Here is a 15477-nt window from a genome sequence, read left to right on the forward strand (position 1 = left end):
CATGCTGCATTGCACAGGCAGAAGGCAACCAAAGTAGCAAAAAGCCCCATTGGGCTACAATGACTAATGATATCTAAAATTCTAAATCTGACTGAATCTATTTCAAAAACACTATTCTATTGTATATATTGTATCTATCATCTGAACCAGCAATCCATTGGTATCTTGACAAGGGGGTTGCAGTGACATGATTTTCATAAATAGAAACATATAAAACCATTTAAAACAGACTGTTTAGTAATACATGAGTGAATATTGTAAAATACATTGGGCTGGATACTAGGGAAGAGATTAAACCTGTCTTTAACATAGCACCTACAGGACATGGAATTAACACATTTATTACCGGCCTAATGGTCTGGACATGAATTTAACCTTCAGCAGTTTATAACTTCCATCATCCATCTATCTATCTATCTATCTGTCTATCTATCTATCTATCGGAATAGTTGCAATTTGTGGCCAGAGCATCAAGTGAAATCAAAATATCCCTGGAATGAAATGACCCTCCTGAAGCAGAATCTTTACAGTGTAATGTCTATAAGATCACATCTATGGGTTACAGAGTATTATTATTATTTAAACAAATGTATCCATATTATAGTGTAAAATGTACATTTTAGTCCCCACCACCACCTCCAAATTACATGAATCTTATAAAGAGAAAGGTGGTGTTGTTTTTCACTAAGACTAGGCCTCCCCTGTGCCTAGTAAACCAGCCCAAATACGTACGCAGTATGTACAAAATGAGCAGTTGATCATTTCTGTTATTGCATGCAGTACTGGACTAGAAGAATACCATAACATTTTGAATTTGTATAGCCTTTTATCTTAAGGTTTTTCATGACCAGGCAGTTGTCACAATGTGGTGTTCTCAACATCTGTTTCTCAGTTACAAAAACAGCTATTTAGCTTCCTCATTTAAACCATGGTTTCAACAATTGCAATTGTTACTTTGCTGCAACTCGCTGGTTAGCTTGAGGGTAAAGTCAGTCATTGGATTGTATTTACTCTACAATGTGACAAGTGCATAGATGAAAAATGATAACAGTACAATACATTCCAGGTATCTCTTTCAAGACGCAGAAGTCTCAGATGCCAACTTCAGAGATTAGGCATATTTTGTCATTAGCAGAAGCAGTTTGGTCATGCATCAAAACCTAATTACATTTTCAACACATGCCTTCGATGAAGATACTTCCTAACATTGAATGATGTCCAAAACATTCAGGATCTTCCCCTTCTTGTCCATTTGGTGAAATTTTACCCAAACAAGCAAAACAGCCATGTAGGCACAGAGGTTTATCTTTTCAAAGCTTCATTTCTGTCTGTCTGTGAAAAATTGTAGATGAGATGAGACAACTTTTGAACTGTACAGTTTGAGAATGGAACAGTATTTGGTGATTATCCCTTCCACAATAAGGTCAGGGAAAGCTGTGCTGTTTCTTCAGGCATCATTTTGAACATTTCCTTCCATACAGCAGATGCTGCCCAAAACGGTGTGATTTCCATGTACAGGTCATGAGTTTGTTTATCAGTCCATTCAAAAGTCAGTAGCACTATGTCTTTCTGTCTCTGTACCCAGTGCTTATGGTAGGACAGAGAGAACACAACATTGCTTATACTGTACAGAATGTCTCTGGAAGTGCACATCAAGAATCTTGGCATAAATATTACAATAGTGGAGTAGGGGAGAAATAAAGTGAGTGGAAGAGAAATAGACAGAGAAAGACAGTACTTTACAAGTTAGAAAATCTAAAAGCTGAACAGAACAAATTAATTAACATGCAGCATCTTGGGACATAAATTAGAATAACAAATTAAACCATATCATTCTATTTCCCTAAACATTACATAAAGAATACCTCTGTATCCAAACATAACAAAATGCCCTGTAACTAAAACACAAAGCACAGTTTCAAAACAAGCAACATTTTAAACTGAAAGTTACATTGTGCAAGTTATTGAAAAGAAAGTGGAGGGTGATTGCTCTAGACTAGAGGGGTCTTTTATAAATATCTTAAACAATACAGCATATATTAATATAAAAGCAGGGCAACTGGTAAGATTCCTCAAGTTGAGGAGATTAAAAAAAGGCAAAACACTGGTTTAGTTCATAATCATACAAAATGGGTTTGGTCTCTCAGAGCCATTTCATGGTATAATAAGAGATTAAGGTGCCTCATCAGTTTATTCCACTATATGCACAAGTGGACAAAGTGCACTGTTATTTTAATTTAGGTGCTTCACTCTTTTATTTCAACTGCAGAACTGAGTCAAAAAACAAGTTGAAATGCTACAAATGCTGTTTCTCAAAATCTGGGTCCACGTCACCACATAAGTTCTATGTTCTACAGAGCCTTGGTCTGAGATCAATCTGAAGTCTCTTATCCCACAGAGAGGTGTGTAAGAGGCTCAATGGAGTTGTTGTGGCCTTTATAAGTGCTCTCCCCATACTGTATGACTGTAATGTCAGTACAGTAGCTTGTCATGTCGTCTACCCCATACAGGTAGATGATATACTTAGATAGTCATCACACAAAACTGTCCTTTGCCTTGCCTTATACATTTTCATGTTGCTTTTATAAAGGGCATGAGTATTATATGTATGCAACAGGTAGGTGGATACACATCACAACCTGAATTGGAGTCTCAGAGAAGCATGCTCTATGCACCCTAAACTCACTTTGCAATCAGCAAGAAAGTAAGTAGTTCAGGTCTCAGTCTGAAATCATCCAAGAACCCCTGGGCCTAAGTCATTTGGGCCGTACTGGTTGAAGTGGTAGCACTTTTATCAGAGTGGCTCCAGTAGTGTGCCCATCCCCCAAACACTGCAATTCCCATCCTTTTTATGAGCCAGTCCTGACAGACTTTAACCATTTAAACCCTACATACTTCATTGACTGGGGTCCCCCAAAGGTCTGGACTTGTAACTTGACCCCTCCTTTCTTCCCTCTACACCAAAGCTCTTTGCTGAATATAGCAGATATACAAGCTCTCAACAGGATGCATTGTGAATATATCAGATATACAAGCTCTCAACAGGATGCATTGTGAACTTGTGTATATGCCCATTATGATAAACTATATGGTAAAGGCATGGATTGGTTTGGTGAAATGGTGGTGGAGGTCCATTCACTATCAAATAATTCTCATGCCAAAGTGATGAATTGTGGATCAACAAAGGCCAAATGCCAAATGCCATTTCAGAGACATTTTGAGGAAAACACCATTCTTGAGTATTTCTATAATCACTTGACTCAGGTCTGCCTCACAGTGGCCATTATAAAGTTCATAAAAATTACCTATAGTATGTGGTATACTTTGTCATTCCTCAAAGTGTAGATTAGTACAACACATTCACTAGTTTAACTTTGGCACCGCATTGGTCTCCATCATCTGAATCCACTCTTTAAAAAGTTGTGTTAATATTAGCACAGAGTATTCCAAAACTTCACATGACATGACATAATACAGTGCATCTTAAGGATATTTTGCATAAATAGCCAGAATATCTGAATGTAAAATAAACAATAATATCACTGTTCTCTTGCAGAGATATAAAGTAGCCAAAGATAGAAACATACCAAACATATTAAAGGACCACTTCACCACTTTTCAACATCTCTTCATATAACTGGTCCTCACTAATGTTCATGATAAAACACCACCAGTTTCCCTACTCAGTCTGTGTCTCATAGGAGGGCTTTGGGCAGTTCGGACACCCGTCCACCAGTGACATCATCATTAGGCAGAATTATTTTAAACAAGATTTGTTTTAAAATACATTTAGATTTGTATTATCGTGAGAACGATGGCTTCAACTTTTGCATTGCAACTTTTCAGGAAAAGAAAGCCTGCCGTTTCTATTAGCTTGGATTCACCATCGATGATGTCACTGGTGGACGGGTTTCTGAACTGCCCACAGCCTTCCTATGAGACACAGACTGAGTAGGAAAAAATGGTGGTATTTTATCATGAACATTAGTTAGGACCAATTATAGGAAGAGAAGTTGAAAAGTGGTGAAGTGGTCCTTTAACAATTAAGCTATAAGAAACGGGAGGTTGATATATTCTGCATTATTTAAGAACATCCTTTTAAAGAGTGCATTCTTTCTTGGCATTCGTTCTCAAGATAAGTTGTCTCATTGTTAGGCCTGTATCTCTGAGAAATATGAAAATGTTGAATGACTGATCTCATGTAAATATGCTGTATAATGGTTAAAGTATCAACATTATCAATTATAGTCATTTCAGCCAACTGCTCTTGGTAGGCTGATATTATTCTCAGCATTGATTAAGGTATAGCCATTGTAGTGCACAACCAAAGTTACACACATGTAACTAAATGTGTGACTGACAACAACACTTAAAAAGAATGTCAAACCACTCCACAAATAGATGTTGAAAAGGGCTAGGTGTGCACTGTGCATATTCCGTTTTATGTAGTTGTTTGCTGTGGGGACGTCATGAAATTGTCACCTCCTGGTTTTATATAAGCACAAAACATACCACATATGCTTTCAGTCTACGCATGCTGTTTGCCTGCAACAACGGTTAAACCTTCACAAAGTCAAAATGTGGGCTACAAACAACACTGATATAGGCCTTTTTCTAAACTAGGACATGACAAATACTTCTACCCAGAACTACACTTGTTACAGGAAAGATCAGCATCACCGAGGATCGTTTTGCCTTGTTAGTAGCCCTTACTAGCAGGCAGTATGTCCACATTTAACAAGGGACAGGGTGAAAATTGCAGGTTTCCTTTAGAGTGTCCATAAAAAGATTCCATTGTCCATTAAATCCATGGTGCCACTCCACGTGCAATTTATTTCTGTTTGACTAATTCAGCTACCAGCCAATGAAAGCCTTTGGTTATTCTCATAGGAGGGAACTATCCACCCTCAGACATATGTTTGTATTAATAAGGCTCCGATGATGAAAAATAGTGTGATCCGAGTAGCTTACTCTTTTGTTATTTGGTGTGCCATCAATGGTTTGCAAGTAAATATAACTTATATCTTTACAGTGATTCTGCTCTCACCTTTTGTGCCTCATTTTACAGTCAACAGTACAATATTGGGACAGTGACAGGTTTTTCTGTTGTACTTTTCAACATGATTTACCATGGAGGACAATGTGAGACCATTATCATGACACGACGAATACAAAGCATTCATAGCACACAGTAAATAAAAGATGAACGTCAGCCTATACTGTCTCAATATTTACATGACTGACTTTTTTTGAACATTGGTAACATTCTGTAATCTTTCAGACCACAGATTCCTACCACCACTAATCTTCAGAACCTGACAGGGACTTCCTAACACTGCGAGATGGTTCCCAGACCTCACTTTCATCGGACTCGTCGCCCTCCTCATCCTCCTCCTCTTCCTCCTCTTCCTCCTCATCCTCCTCTCCCACTGGTGTGGCTCTCGGATCCTCAGTGGCCATCGCTGTCTCGCCCTGTGCCCCCTCTTCCTCCTCCTCGCCTCCTTCCTCTCCTCCATCACTCCTCCCTACAGTCGGCTCTTGGAAGGGATCTGCCCCCACGTCCAACCGTCTCTGGACTTCAGCGAACCACTCCCTAACCTGGCATCCAGAGAGAGATTACATGTTGGACATAGGGCTGCAACTATCCATTCATTTCTTAGCGATTATTCTATCGATAACTTTTTTGATTAATCAAATAAATGAAATCATTTATACTTTGTCACACAAAGGTGTCATGCAAAAATAGTTTATTTTTTATTTTTATATAAACGTATTGCCTATAACAGCATGTCCAAAATAGTAGTTGAGTATTATTATTATTATTATTATTATTATTATTATGAAATGATTGATCAGTGATTATTTTTTGTATTCGGTTAAATTGATTAGTTGTATTAGTTGGACATCAATAGTATTAAATTAATTCCATTCACAACTCCATCACCTGCTCATAGCTCATGTTGCTCTTGGCGACAAGCTCGTCCAGGTCCTGCTCGTTGAGGAAGCGGTGCTTCAGGTAGTATTCTTTTAGGATGTCCCGCCCACTCTTGAATTTTATCGCCCTAGGGGGCCTGTCGCCATCCGTACTGAAGGAGGCAGACCTTTTTGGCTGCTTTCTGGTTCGGGAGCGCCCCCAGCCACGGTTCCTGGCGCGTCTCTTTCGGTTGTTGCCCGGGCTTCCTGTCTTGCTGCTTCCTGCTCCTCCTCCGCCATTTAATCCCTCTACACTGCCACTCTGGTACTGGAAGAACCACTTGAGATTGCCGTTCTTCCAGGAGTAGCGCGAGTCCCCGAACCAGTTGACGATGTAGGACCTGGGGAGGCCGCTCTCTGCCGACAGCTGCTCGTACTCCTCCGCTGTGGGCCACTGTGTCCTCACAAAGGCACTCTTCAGGGCGTGGAGCTGCTCAGGAGTCTTCTTACTCTTATCTCTGATGTCTTTGCCGCCACTGCTGGCCACAAGCCGCTGCTTTCCGCGTCCGCCGGGAGGTGTCTGGCTCCCCTTTCGAGATGACAAGGAGGACGACGACGATGAAGGGGAGGTCACACCGCCTCCTGCTCGGCCTCCTTCACCTCCCTTTCCGCCATCCACCTCCATGTGTCCTCTCTCTGGTGATTCGGAGGACGACAGGGCGGTGGGCGGTGGTGCCTTCCGTCTCTCTGTGAACCAAGCATCAATCTCCCTCCTTGTAAGTTTAGTCTCTGCCCTCAGACGGGTCAGCTCTTCATCTGACGGAGTGCTGCCCTTCTCAAAGCTCTCCTCCAGTACCACCAGCTGCTCCGGGGTCTTCTCCTTGAACTTCTGCAGGGTGAAGTCAGGGAAAGGGCTCCATGTTTTGGGCCGCGTCTCCTTCTCCTTCACAGGGGGTGTGCGGGGGGGAGGGGGAGACACCGGGGTCTCGTCGCTCGAGTCGATGACAATGGTGGTGCTGCTGCGAACTGGTCCGTCGTGGAAGACAATGACGTTGCTGTTCTTAGAGTTCCGCTGGTTGTACCTGGTGTCGCTAAACCACTTCTTGATCTCTCCCTTGGTCAGGTTGGTGAGCTTCATTATCCGTGCAATCTCGGCATCACTGGCGAAGTGATTCTTCAGGTAGCTAGTTTTGAGCTCAGCCAGTTGCTCTTTAGACTTTTTAGGTCGCAGGCTGAATGTGTCATTGAGGGCTGAGTTTTCCTGGGAGGGGTAAAATGGAGTGTCGAGGTTGGACAATTTGAAGGATTTTGTTTTTCTCCACACAATTTGCAAGCAGAATAGCTTAGCTAACAAAACTAGGACTGAAGTCAAATAGTTGGAGATGGGAGCTGAAATACAAGTATATACAGTTTTTGCTTGGATAGCCAAATATTATTGTACAATAATAACACAGTAACAAGCCAACCCATGATAAAATAATTGCAATATCTGTAACTTTAATATGATATATTTGTATACCTGTGGAGAAAGGGAGGGTGGTTGGACAGTGGTGGCCCGTTTCAACTCACTGTTCCCTGGGCTCGGCTGGCAGTATACTCCCTTGGAGCTCTGGGATTGGCTTGGTAGCCCAGCCACAGTCAGTGTGATGGGGCTGGTTACTGGAAGGTGGCCACCTGGACCCAACTACAGTGAGACACAGAAAACAAATGAGGATTAATAGATACAGATTTAGGAGAAACAATTAAGGATAGGTACCAAGAAAAGGTTGTTAGTCTATTTCTGGTGGGTCCCCAAACTAATGAAAATGAGTCTGTAAAGAAAGGGAGTCTACTGGCGTGCCTCAGACAAAATAAACAAACAAACAAACAAACATTAAAAGCTCTGATAGTAGCATACAGACCACATATTCTTGCTTCATCTACCTGTGTGAACACCAGCCCATGCTGGCCCACTATCTGGCAGGTCTGGAGGATGGACTGGAGGCCATTGGCAGCCGCTGACAGGTGGTGAGCTGGTATGACAGTGATGGTCTGGGGCACTGTGTGCACAGTGCCATTAAACTGCTTCCTCCTGGCCTCCTCCACCTCCTCTGGTGTCCAGCTGACACCGTGCTTCAACCGCTGAGCCGAGAACCACACCTGTAACACAGATGAAGATGAAGTGGATTTAAAGTGTCTTTTAAGGTAATACAGAACAATAGAAAAATGGAAGTGCAGTGGAAGTCTGTAGCAGTGTAACTTTTGCTATGAGCCTTAAAAAGCATGTGTTCTAAATCCCACTAAAGTAATGCAATTATGGACATATACAGTGTATATGGTCCCAGTTTCATCTACTGTATTAAATACCTTGATCTGTTCCTCTGTGAATTGGGTCTGTGCACCTAAGCTGGCGATCTCAGCCATGGAAGGATATGGAAACTTCTTGTAGGTGTTTCCCAGCAGAGGGTTTGTGTCCATAGCCGCGCTGTATGATGGTATACTACTGATGGGTATGAGGAGCTGTGGCTGCACCGCTGCTGCAGCTGCACTCTGCTGGGCCTGGAGAGCTGACAGCACCTAGAAGAGAGGCCAGGCAGGAGGTCAAGATTACTAGGTAACTTTACCAACGGAACTGAATGTAAAAGCAAATAATAATGGGAAATAAAATGTTAAAACATATCGTCACTGTCGGATGGAAACCGGACACAAGGAAGGAGCAGACAAAACTGGAACACTATCAAATTGTACTCACTCTCCTGATTGGCTAAATTTGGCAATCCATCTGATTTTTTCCCTATTTATTAAAGAGCAGGAGACACTCTATAGCAACGGTTACCATGTCTTACAATAAACTTTTTGTTTTACCCTACCTGGATTTAATTAAAAGGAAGGGGGTGGGGGGCAGGGAATACATAAATGCATTCAAGATTAACCAGCCAGATCAAGATAGAAGTCAAGAGTACAATTCAATTCAACACAGCTCGTCTTTAAGGTCATTAGCCTCCACTTCCCAACATCCTGTTAAGTTATCTGTTGATGCCCAGCAAGGAAAATTCAATTTAATTTTAAAGTAATTTAATAAGCTCTCCACAATACATGTTCAAAAGCAAGAGCATTCCATTCTTCAGATATGGAATTTCGACTCTCCCTCCTCACAATGTCTGCTGAGGGTATATTGACCTCTGTATTTTCTAAACTTAGTCAAAAGTGGTGCGTGTCGATGACGTCATATTAAGTCAGCCGCAGTGATCACCACATTTGGGCACGGTTTCAGCCTGATCTGACATCCATTATGAAACTAAAGTTAAATATTTCAGAAAATATAAAACACATGCTAAGTAAACTGTACTAAGTAATAGACATACTGGCAGTGTGAAATTTGTCACTTATCAGAGGCAAATAGAAAAAAATCTGCACAAGCACACATATTGTGTATAGGTTCACACTTACTTATACATAGAAACATAGGCCTACATTCGATTTTGTTTTGCCAAAATTGCATCTCTGATACACAAGCTAAATGTACATTTGATTGGACCTAGTAGCAACCCCAGGAAGTGCCAGGAAGTGGAGGACATAATTGAGACAGTATTCTGCACCTTGAAAAGGTACCTTGACATTGGTGTGATGACCATCTGATAACTCTGAGTCTATTGATGTGGTGTGTTGTTCTTGCTTACTGTAAATTGCTCTGGATTAAGTGAGATGAGAATTAATTAATTGTGAACATATAGATCAACATTTCTTTTCCCTCTGACATCCCATCATGCATGATTGAGTGTGTCTTGTATAAACGTCCTACCTGTGCCAGACCAGCTGGCAGAATAGTAGGATTAAAAAAAGACGACTTCTTGTGATGCTCTGAGGGGGGAAGGTTGATCAGTAAACCAGCTCCTCCTAACTTCATGGAGTCCTGGAGCAGCATCTCCATGGGGGTCATGGGAGCTTCGATGGGCCCCAGGGGAGCTTCAATGGGCTCCTGCTCTCCTCCCTCCTCCCCTTCTCCGCCTCCTATGAAGGCCTCAAGCCCTTCGTCTGCAGACTTCATGGACACAGCTATCCTCTTGGGTTCCGGCTTGCTCTTCATCCTCATGATGGGGGTCTTGCTTAGTGATATGGCAGCAGCGTCTTGCTCTCCCTCCTCTGGTGCGTTGCAGTGCTGCTCCAGGGCTGGCTGGTCACTGCTCGTCTCCTCCAGCAGGCTGGCAGTGCCATGTTTCAATGTGGTACGAAGGACACGAGTGTCCTCTGCAGTTGGTAGGCTGGGCTCATCTAAAACAACAAAGATTTTTTTATTTCATTGTATGCATATTTCCCATCCAGTCCTTGCACATGGTAATACATATTGTACGACCTATAACTGATTCACTCATATAGTTTATTTTAACCCTCTAACACTAAACGTAACTTTTGTCAAACACGGGTATATTTTACCCAATGTAATATATTCCATAAAGAAATATTTCTCATCAAAATATATTGAAGTACAGCAATACATGGCAACTTGAGGTACTCTTCTTTAATATTTCATCATGACTTTTCACAAAAAAGACTAAAAATAGCCCTATCATAGGGGGGCAAAATCTGTGAAAAATGTGGGTATAATTTTAAAGATATTCCAAAAAGAAATAATGGAGCTGGGAACTTCTCCTTTGGTCCACCCATTCCTGGGACATGTGAGAATGGTCCAGTGGAAGAAAAACATTTGAAGGAAAAAAATAATAACAAAAAATAATAATAATAATAATAATAATAATAATAAGGGTAATAATAATAATAAAATAAAAAGCCCATTGTGGGTTTTCTCAATCATCATAAAAATAGAGTAATAGAGAAATTCACCCAAACACCTGCCTGTAGATAAAAATAGGGATGTGGGAATGGAAACAAACCTCTTTAGTGTTCTAGGGTTAAAACATATATTTATATATACTGTATCTGCAGCACCCTATACCCCGAAGACAGAGCTAATCTATAATCCAGATAGAATATTCAGTAATAAAATGGATTAGCATTGCGATTTTCATTTGTAGGCAGGTATTATGATGAAAATGAGACTTGACTATCACCTGTGTCTGGTGGAGTAGGGACAACAACCACCGCCTGACCAATCTCCTCCGCAGTCAAGACCTCTTCTGCTAATTCCTTCCTCTTTTCCTCCTCTTCCTCCATCCCATCCTCCCCTGTTCCCTCCATACCATCTTCCATGTCATGCTCCACCACATCAGATGGCAGTACCATGCATGGCGTGGTTGACTTGCGGCGGCTCGACATCCTAATAAACTCCAGATACTTGGATAAATGTTTGACTTGATGTAGAAATCTACAACAGAACTGCTGCCAAGGCTCACGAGTCTGGGGCGGGTTTGGGTTCACATGCTCATGTCCTTCATTGGTGTATTTGTAGATAGAGAAACAGAGGAAGACAAATTAAGTCAGGAAAAAGTTACGTAAAGATGTATAATACTGTATGTACTGTATGTTCGATTAACCGTCAGTCCATGTAAGCCAATGTGGTAAATCAGGTAAAGGGGTATTCCACAAACGGGTAGGCATGTATTCCCAACTTGCCACTTGCGTGGTGCACTGGCGCCCGTAGGTCAAGTAGTAGGCCTAGTAGTAAAAATCACACCCGTGTGAACTGAGTGGTGTAAGGTATTATATAGCCTGATCAGCTGTGGTCTGACGTAATGTCTGACGTAATGAAATCACACCCGTGTGAACTGAGTGACCATAGCAACCATGCTCATTTTTTTGGTACGAAGTACGAACAAACACGTGGACACGTGGACACGTAAACTAACAAAGCCAGTTGTTGGAGTGGTTTACACCACTCAAAAATAACACCCCGTGTGAAGTGACATCATCATACATAATCTCATTCTGGCCAATTACAATTTGCGTCCTCACTTTTGTCTTCAATGTTTGTGTTTGCACAAACAATCAAAACTGGCCGTTCATTGTCAATGGCATTCAATGTATGTGTTAGGACAATGTTTGTGTTTACACAAACCCTCAAAGCTGGACATAGGAGGGGCTAGCGCCCCTCAATACCATCAAATCTCTGTTCGCAAAACCTCCCCCCTGGCTACAGCTTGTTCTCCACGGCTAGGCGCCACAGTTACCTCCAGATTAGGGATGCTAGGGTTAAAGTGGTTCATGTTAAAACAAACACACTCTGTCAAATGTAGATCGGCTGGCAGCGCTAAAAAGAGAAAACGTGTCTTGAAGGTGCTGTATAAGGTTCTTACTCCTATGTTATAAACATCTATTATAAACATCTGTGCATGTCAAATCTGTAATGTGACCAGTGGCGTTGTCCTTAGCAGTGTTCCACACACAGGCTGCCTCTGATCCCAGACAGGCAGTGCATGTAAAAGATGTAAAGTGACCTGTGCCAGTGTGCTTGACATGTTGCATAAAACATGTTGCAATAAAACATGTTGGGAGAGTTTAATGAATCTCCAACTCCATTAGGCATTATCGATGATCAGAGAAACATGACCCACAGATCAAATAACTTGGCTTCACTCATAGTCTATTTACTTTTCAAACACAAACATTAAGTATAGCCTATTATTTTATTTTTTCTCATAATGCATTAATATTAACACTGTAATATATATGCACAATTGCACATATGCAGTATTGCAATACATACATTTGGATTTTACATGACACTGTAAACCCAGGTTTGTAAACCCTAAATTGTTAGAAATTAATATTCATACACACCAAAAATAATTGACTATTTCACAAAGTTCTTTGACATGGGCTATTGCACATTGACATTCAACAGAAAAATATATTAGGGCCATTGCAGTCAAATTAGATTGGATTAGACCGCTGCAATCACTTTGCAATCAACTTTTCATTAAAACAATTCATAAATGTCTTAGTCTTAACAATATAGTGTTATAAATGAGTATTGGGGTTATAAATTATTTAATATATTAAGTGGATTCAGTAAACTCAACTGTTGTGCCAGTATAGGAGACCATTGATCTGCATTAAATCAAATTTGAGATGTGATCCAATTCATTCCAACTGGCAACTGTGCATAATAATAATAGAACATACAAAGAAAGACAGCTAGCTGTTCTAGCATGTAGCCTGCATGTGAGGTGGGCTAAACTAGCCAGTTAGCAGGGCCAGTCATTACTGATCATGTCTACTGGTAAACTTACTGTAACTACTGTACTGCACAGTGTTGCTATCAGTCTGAGACGATGAGCAGCGTCGCGGGTCTGCGCAGTAGAAACGACAGCTTTTGTCTGCAGATCACGGTCTGTCACTCTGGGCAGATCTCCGGGCAGATCGCTCAATCCCAAACCGACCTGGACTGCAGTGTTTCGGGCTTTCGGCTTGCAGGTCTCCCAAAATCCGCGCAGGGAGGCAGACAGTCGGACCGACGAGACTCGAGTCTACCGCTTGTCTGCAGATGCTGAAAACATTAGACATATCTCTCTCCTTTTGCAACAGTTATTTTCCCCAAGACCTCGCCTTTGTAAAGTTATTCGAACCGTGAAACAGCCACCACGGTCACATCGCGGCCCCGCAGACACCGTGATGGTTTGTTGACCTAATTTTCAGATATTTTTTAATGGCAGAATTTTTTTTTAATGATCAAACGGCGTCATCATTCAATGTGATACGCCCTGACGTCATTCCTCGGCGACTAAAATGCCCAAACTTAATGATATTGCTCACTATATTTACATTAGTTTCTCCATCAGGTGTACATTCATGATTCGTGTCATGATCTAATGAGAAGGCTTTAATTATCCGGTGTAAATCGCGCCATGAATGAACATGGTGGTTTCTGGTTTGTGATACTGGCTGGCTGCCACAACGTCCTTACATGACCTGTCAATTCAGGCTGCGTTCAGTAGACAGGCAGTAACCTATGCATCAGCCGCTAGAGGCCAACATCATACTACAAACTCTTTTAGAGCGTAGGTTTTTCTTCTATTTAGCAAGAGCAGTCGAGCAGAGATATTTATACAGGTCCATCTCAATGAATTAGATAGAATATTGTGTAAAAGTTAATTTTCTTCCGTAATATAATTCAAAAAGTGAAACTTTCATATATTCTCAATTCATTGGGCATACAGTGAAGTATATAAAACCTTTTTTTGTTTTAAAAGTAGGCCTACAGCTCATGAAAATCAAAAAGTCCCATCTCAATGAATTAGAATATTTTACGAGACCACTAAAAATATATTTTTAAACGAGGAATGGACCAACTGAAAAGTATATATTAATGCATGCAGTCAATACTTAGACTGTGCTACCTTTTTTTTTAACTAATTATTTCATCAATGGGGTGTGGCATGGAGGTGATCAGCCTGTGGCACTGTTGAGGTGTTACTTATGGAAGCCCAGGTTTGCTTTGATAACAGCCGTAAATGAATTTGTATTGTTCAGTCTTATGTCTCACACCTTCCTCTTGACAATACAACCTAGATTCTCTGTGGGGTTCAGGTCAGGCCAGTTGGCTGGTCAGTTAAGCACAATCATCAAGATTAAAACAAAAAAAGGTTTTAAATACTTCACTTTATGCACAATGAATTGAGAATGTATGAAAGTTTCACTTTTTTAATTATATTGCGGAAGAAAATTAACTTTTATACAATATTCTAATTCATTGAGATGGACCTGTATGTGTGTGTGTATATATATATAATACACACATTTTATTCCCAGTTTATTTTTTTAATAGAAATGTATTATATACTTACATATACTTTGCTTATACTTGTAGTTAGGTAATAAAGGTTGCAGAGTAGCCCCAATTACCTTCTTAAAAACAATACAATTAAGCTGTCCAGTTACATCAAAGTATTACATGTTTTATATATTGTCAATTATGTATGCTAGGTTGATGAATTGATTGAATTGAATACATAGGACCACAATGGAAACAATTAGTCCCCAATCACATATTGCTATATTATTTTTGCTTGTCTTACTGTATCACTTGCAGTTTACATTATTTGACAAATAAAGTATTCAATCTAATTAAAGCAAAGCATCTGAGAATGACTCAATATCAAGATGAGTTTTACAAGATGCCTTACCATTACCAATGGACCCTTTCATAGGATTTTCAAAAGGATTTCCTGCACCCCCCCAAAAGAAAAGCCTGCCTCCAACTTGGATGCTGCTACTGCACCCTGCTGGGCAGCACAGGGCTGGGTACAGGGTTGGATGCTGCTACTGAACCCTGCTGGGCAGCACAGGGCTGGGTACAGGGTTGGATGCTGCTACTGAACCCTGCTGGGCAGCACAGGGCTGGGTACAGGGTTGGATGCTGCTACTGCACCCTGTTGGGCAGCACAGGGCTGGGTACAGGGTTGGATGCTGCTACTGAACCCTGCTGGGCAGCACAGGGCTGGGTACAGGGTTGGCTGCTGCTACTGCACCCTGCTGGGCAGCACAGGGCTGGATGCTGCTACTGCACCCTGCTGGGCAGCACAGGGCTGGGTACAGGGTTGGATGCTGCTACTGCACCCTGCTGGGCAGCACAGGGCTGGGTACAGGGTTGGATGCTGCTACTGCACCCTGCTGGGCAGCACAGGGCTG

General features: G+C 41.4%; 1 protein-coding gene across 1 annotated transcript; it reads right to left on the reverse strand.

Annotated features, from left to right (window-relative positions):
- Positions 1 to 4076: 4076 nt before the first annotated feature.
- zhx1 (zinc fingers and homeoboxes 1) lies at positions 4077 to 13542 on the reverse strand. Its single transcript, XM_079502721.1, has 8 exons — positions 13080 to 13542; positions 10962 to 11279; positions 9695 to 10164; positions 8260 to 8469; positions 7837 to 8052; positions 7433 to 7597; positions 5945 to 7174; positions 4077 to 5598 (listed from the first exon to the last, which is right to left on the reverse strand). The coding sequence occupies exons 2-8, from the start codon at positions 11164 to 11166 to the stop codon at positions 5302 to 5304; spliced, it is 2793 nt and encodes a 930-aa protein (XP_079358847.1). The 5' UTR covers positions 11167 to 11279; positions 13080 to 13542; the 3' UTR covers positions 4077 to 5301.
- Between the last annotated feature and the right edge of the window lie 1935 nt (positions 13543 to 15477).

This window comes from Electrona antarctica (assembly GCF_951216825.1).
Source record: "Electrona antarctica genome assembly, chromosome: 6".
Lineage (NCBI taxonomy): Eukaryota > Metazoa > Chordata > Actinopteri > Myctophiformes > Myctophidae > Electrona > Electrona antarctica.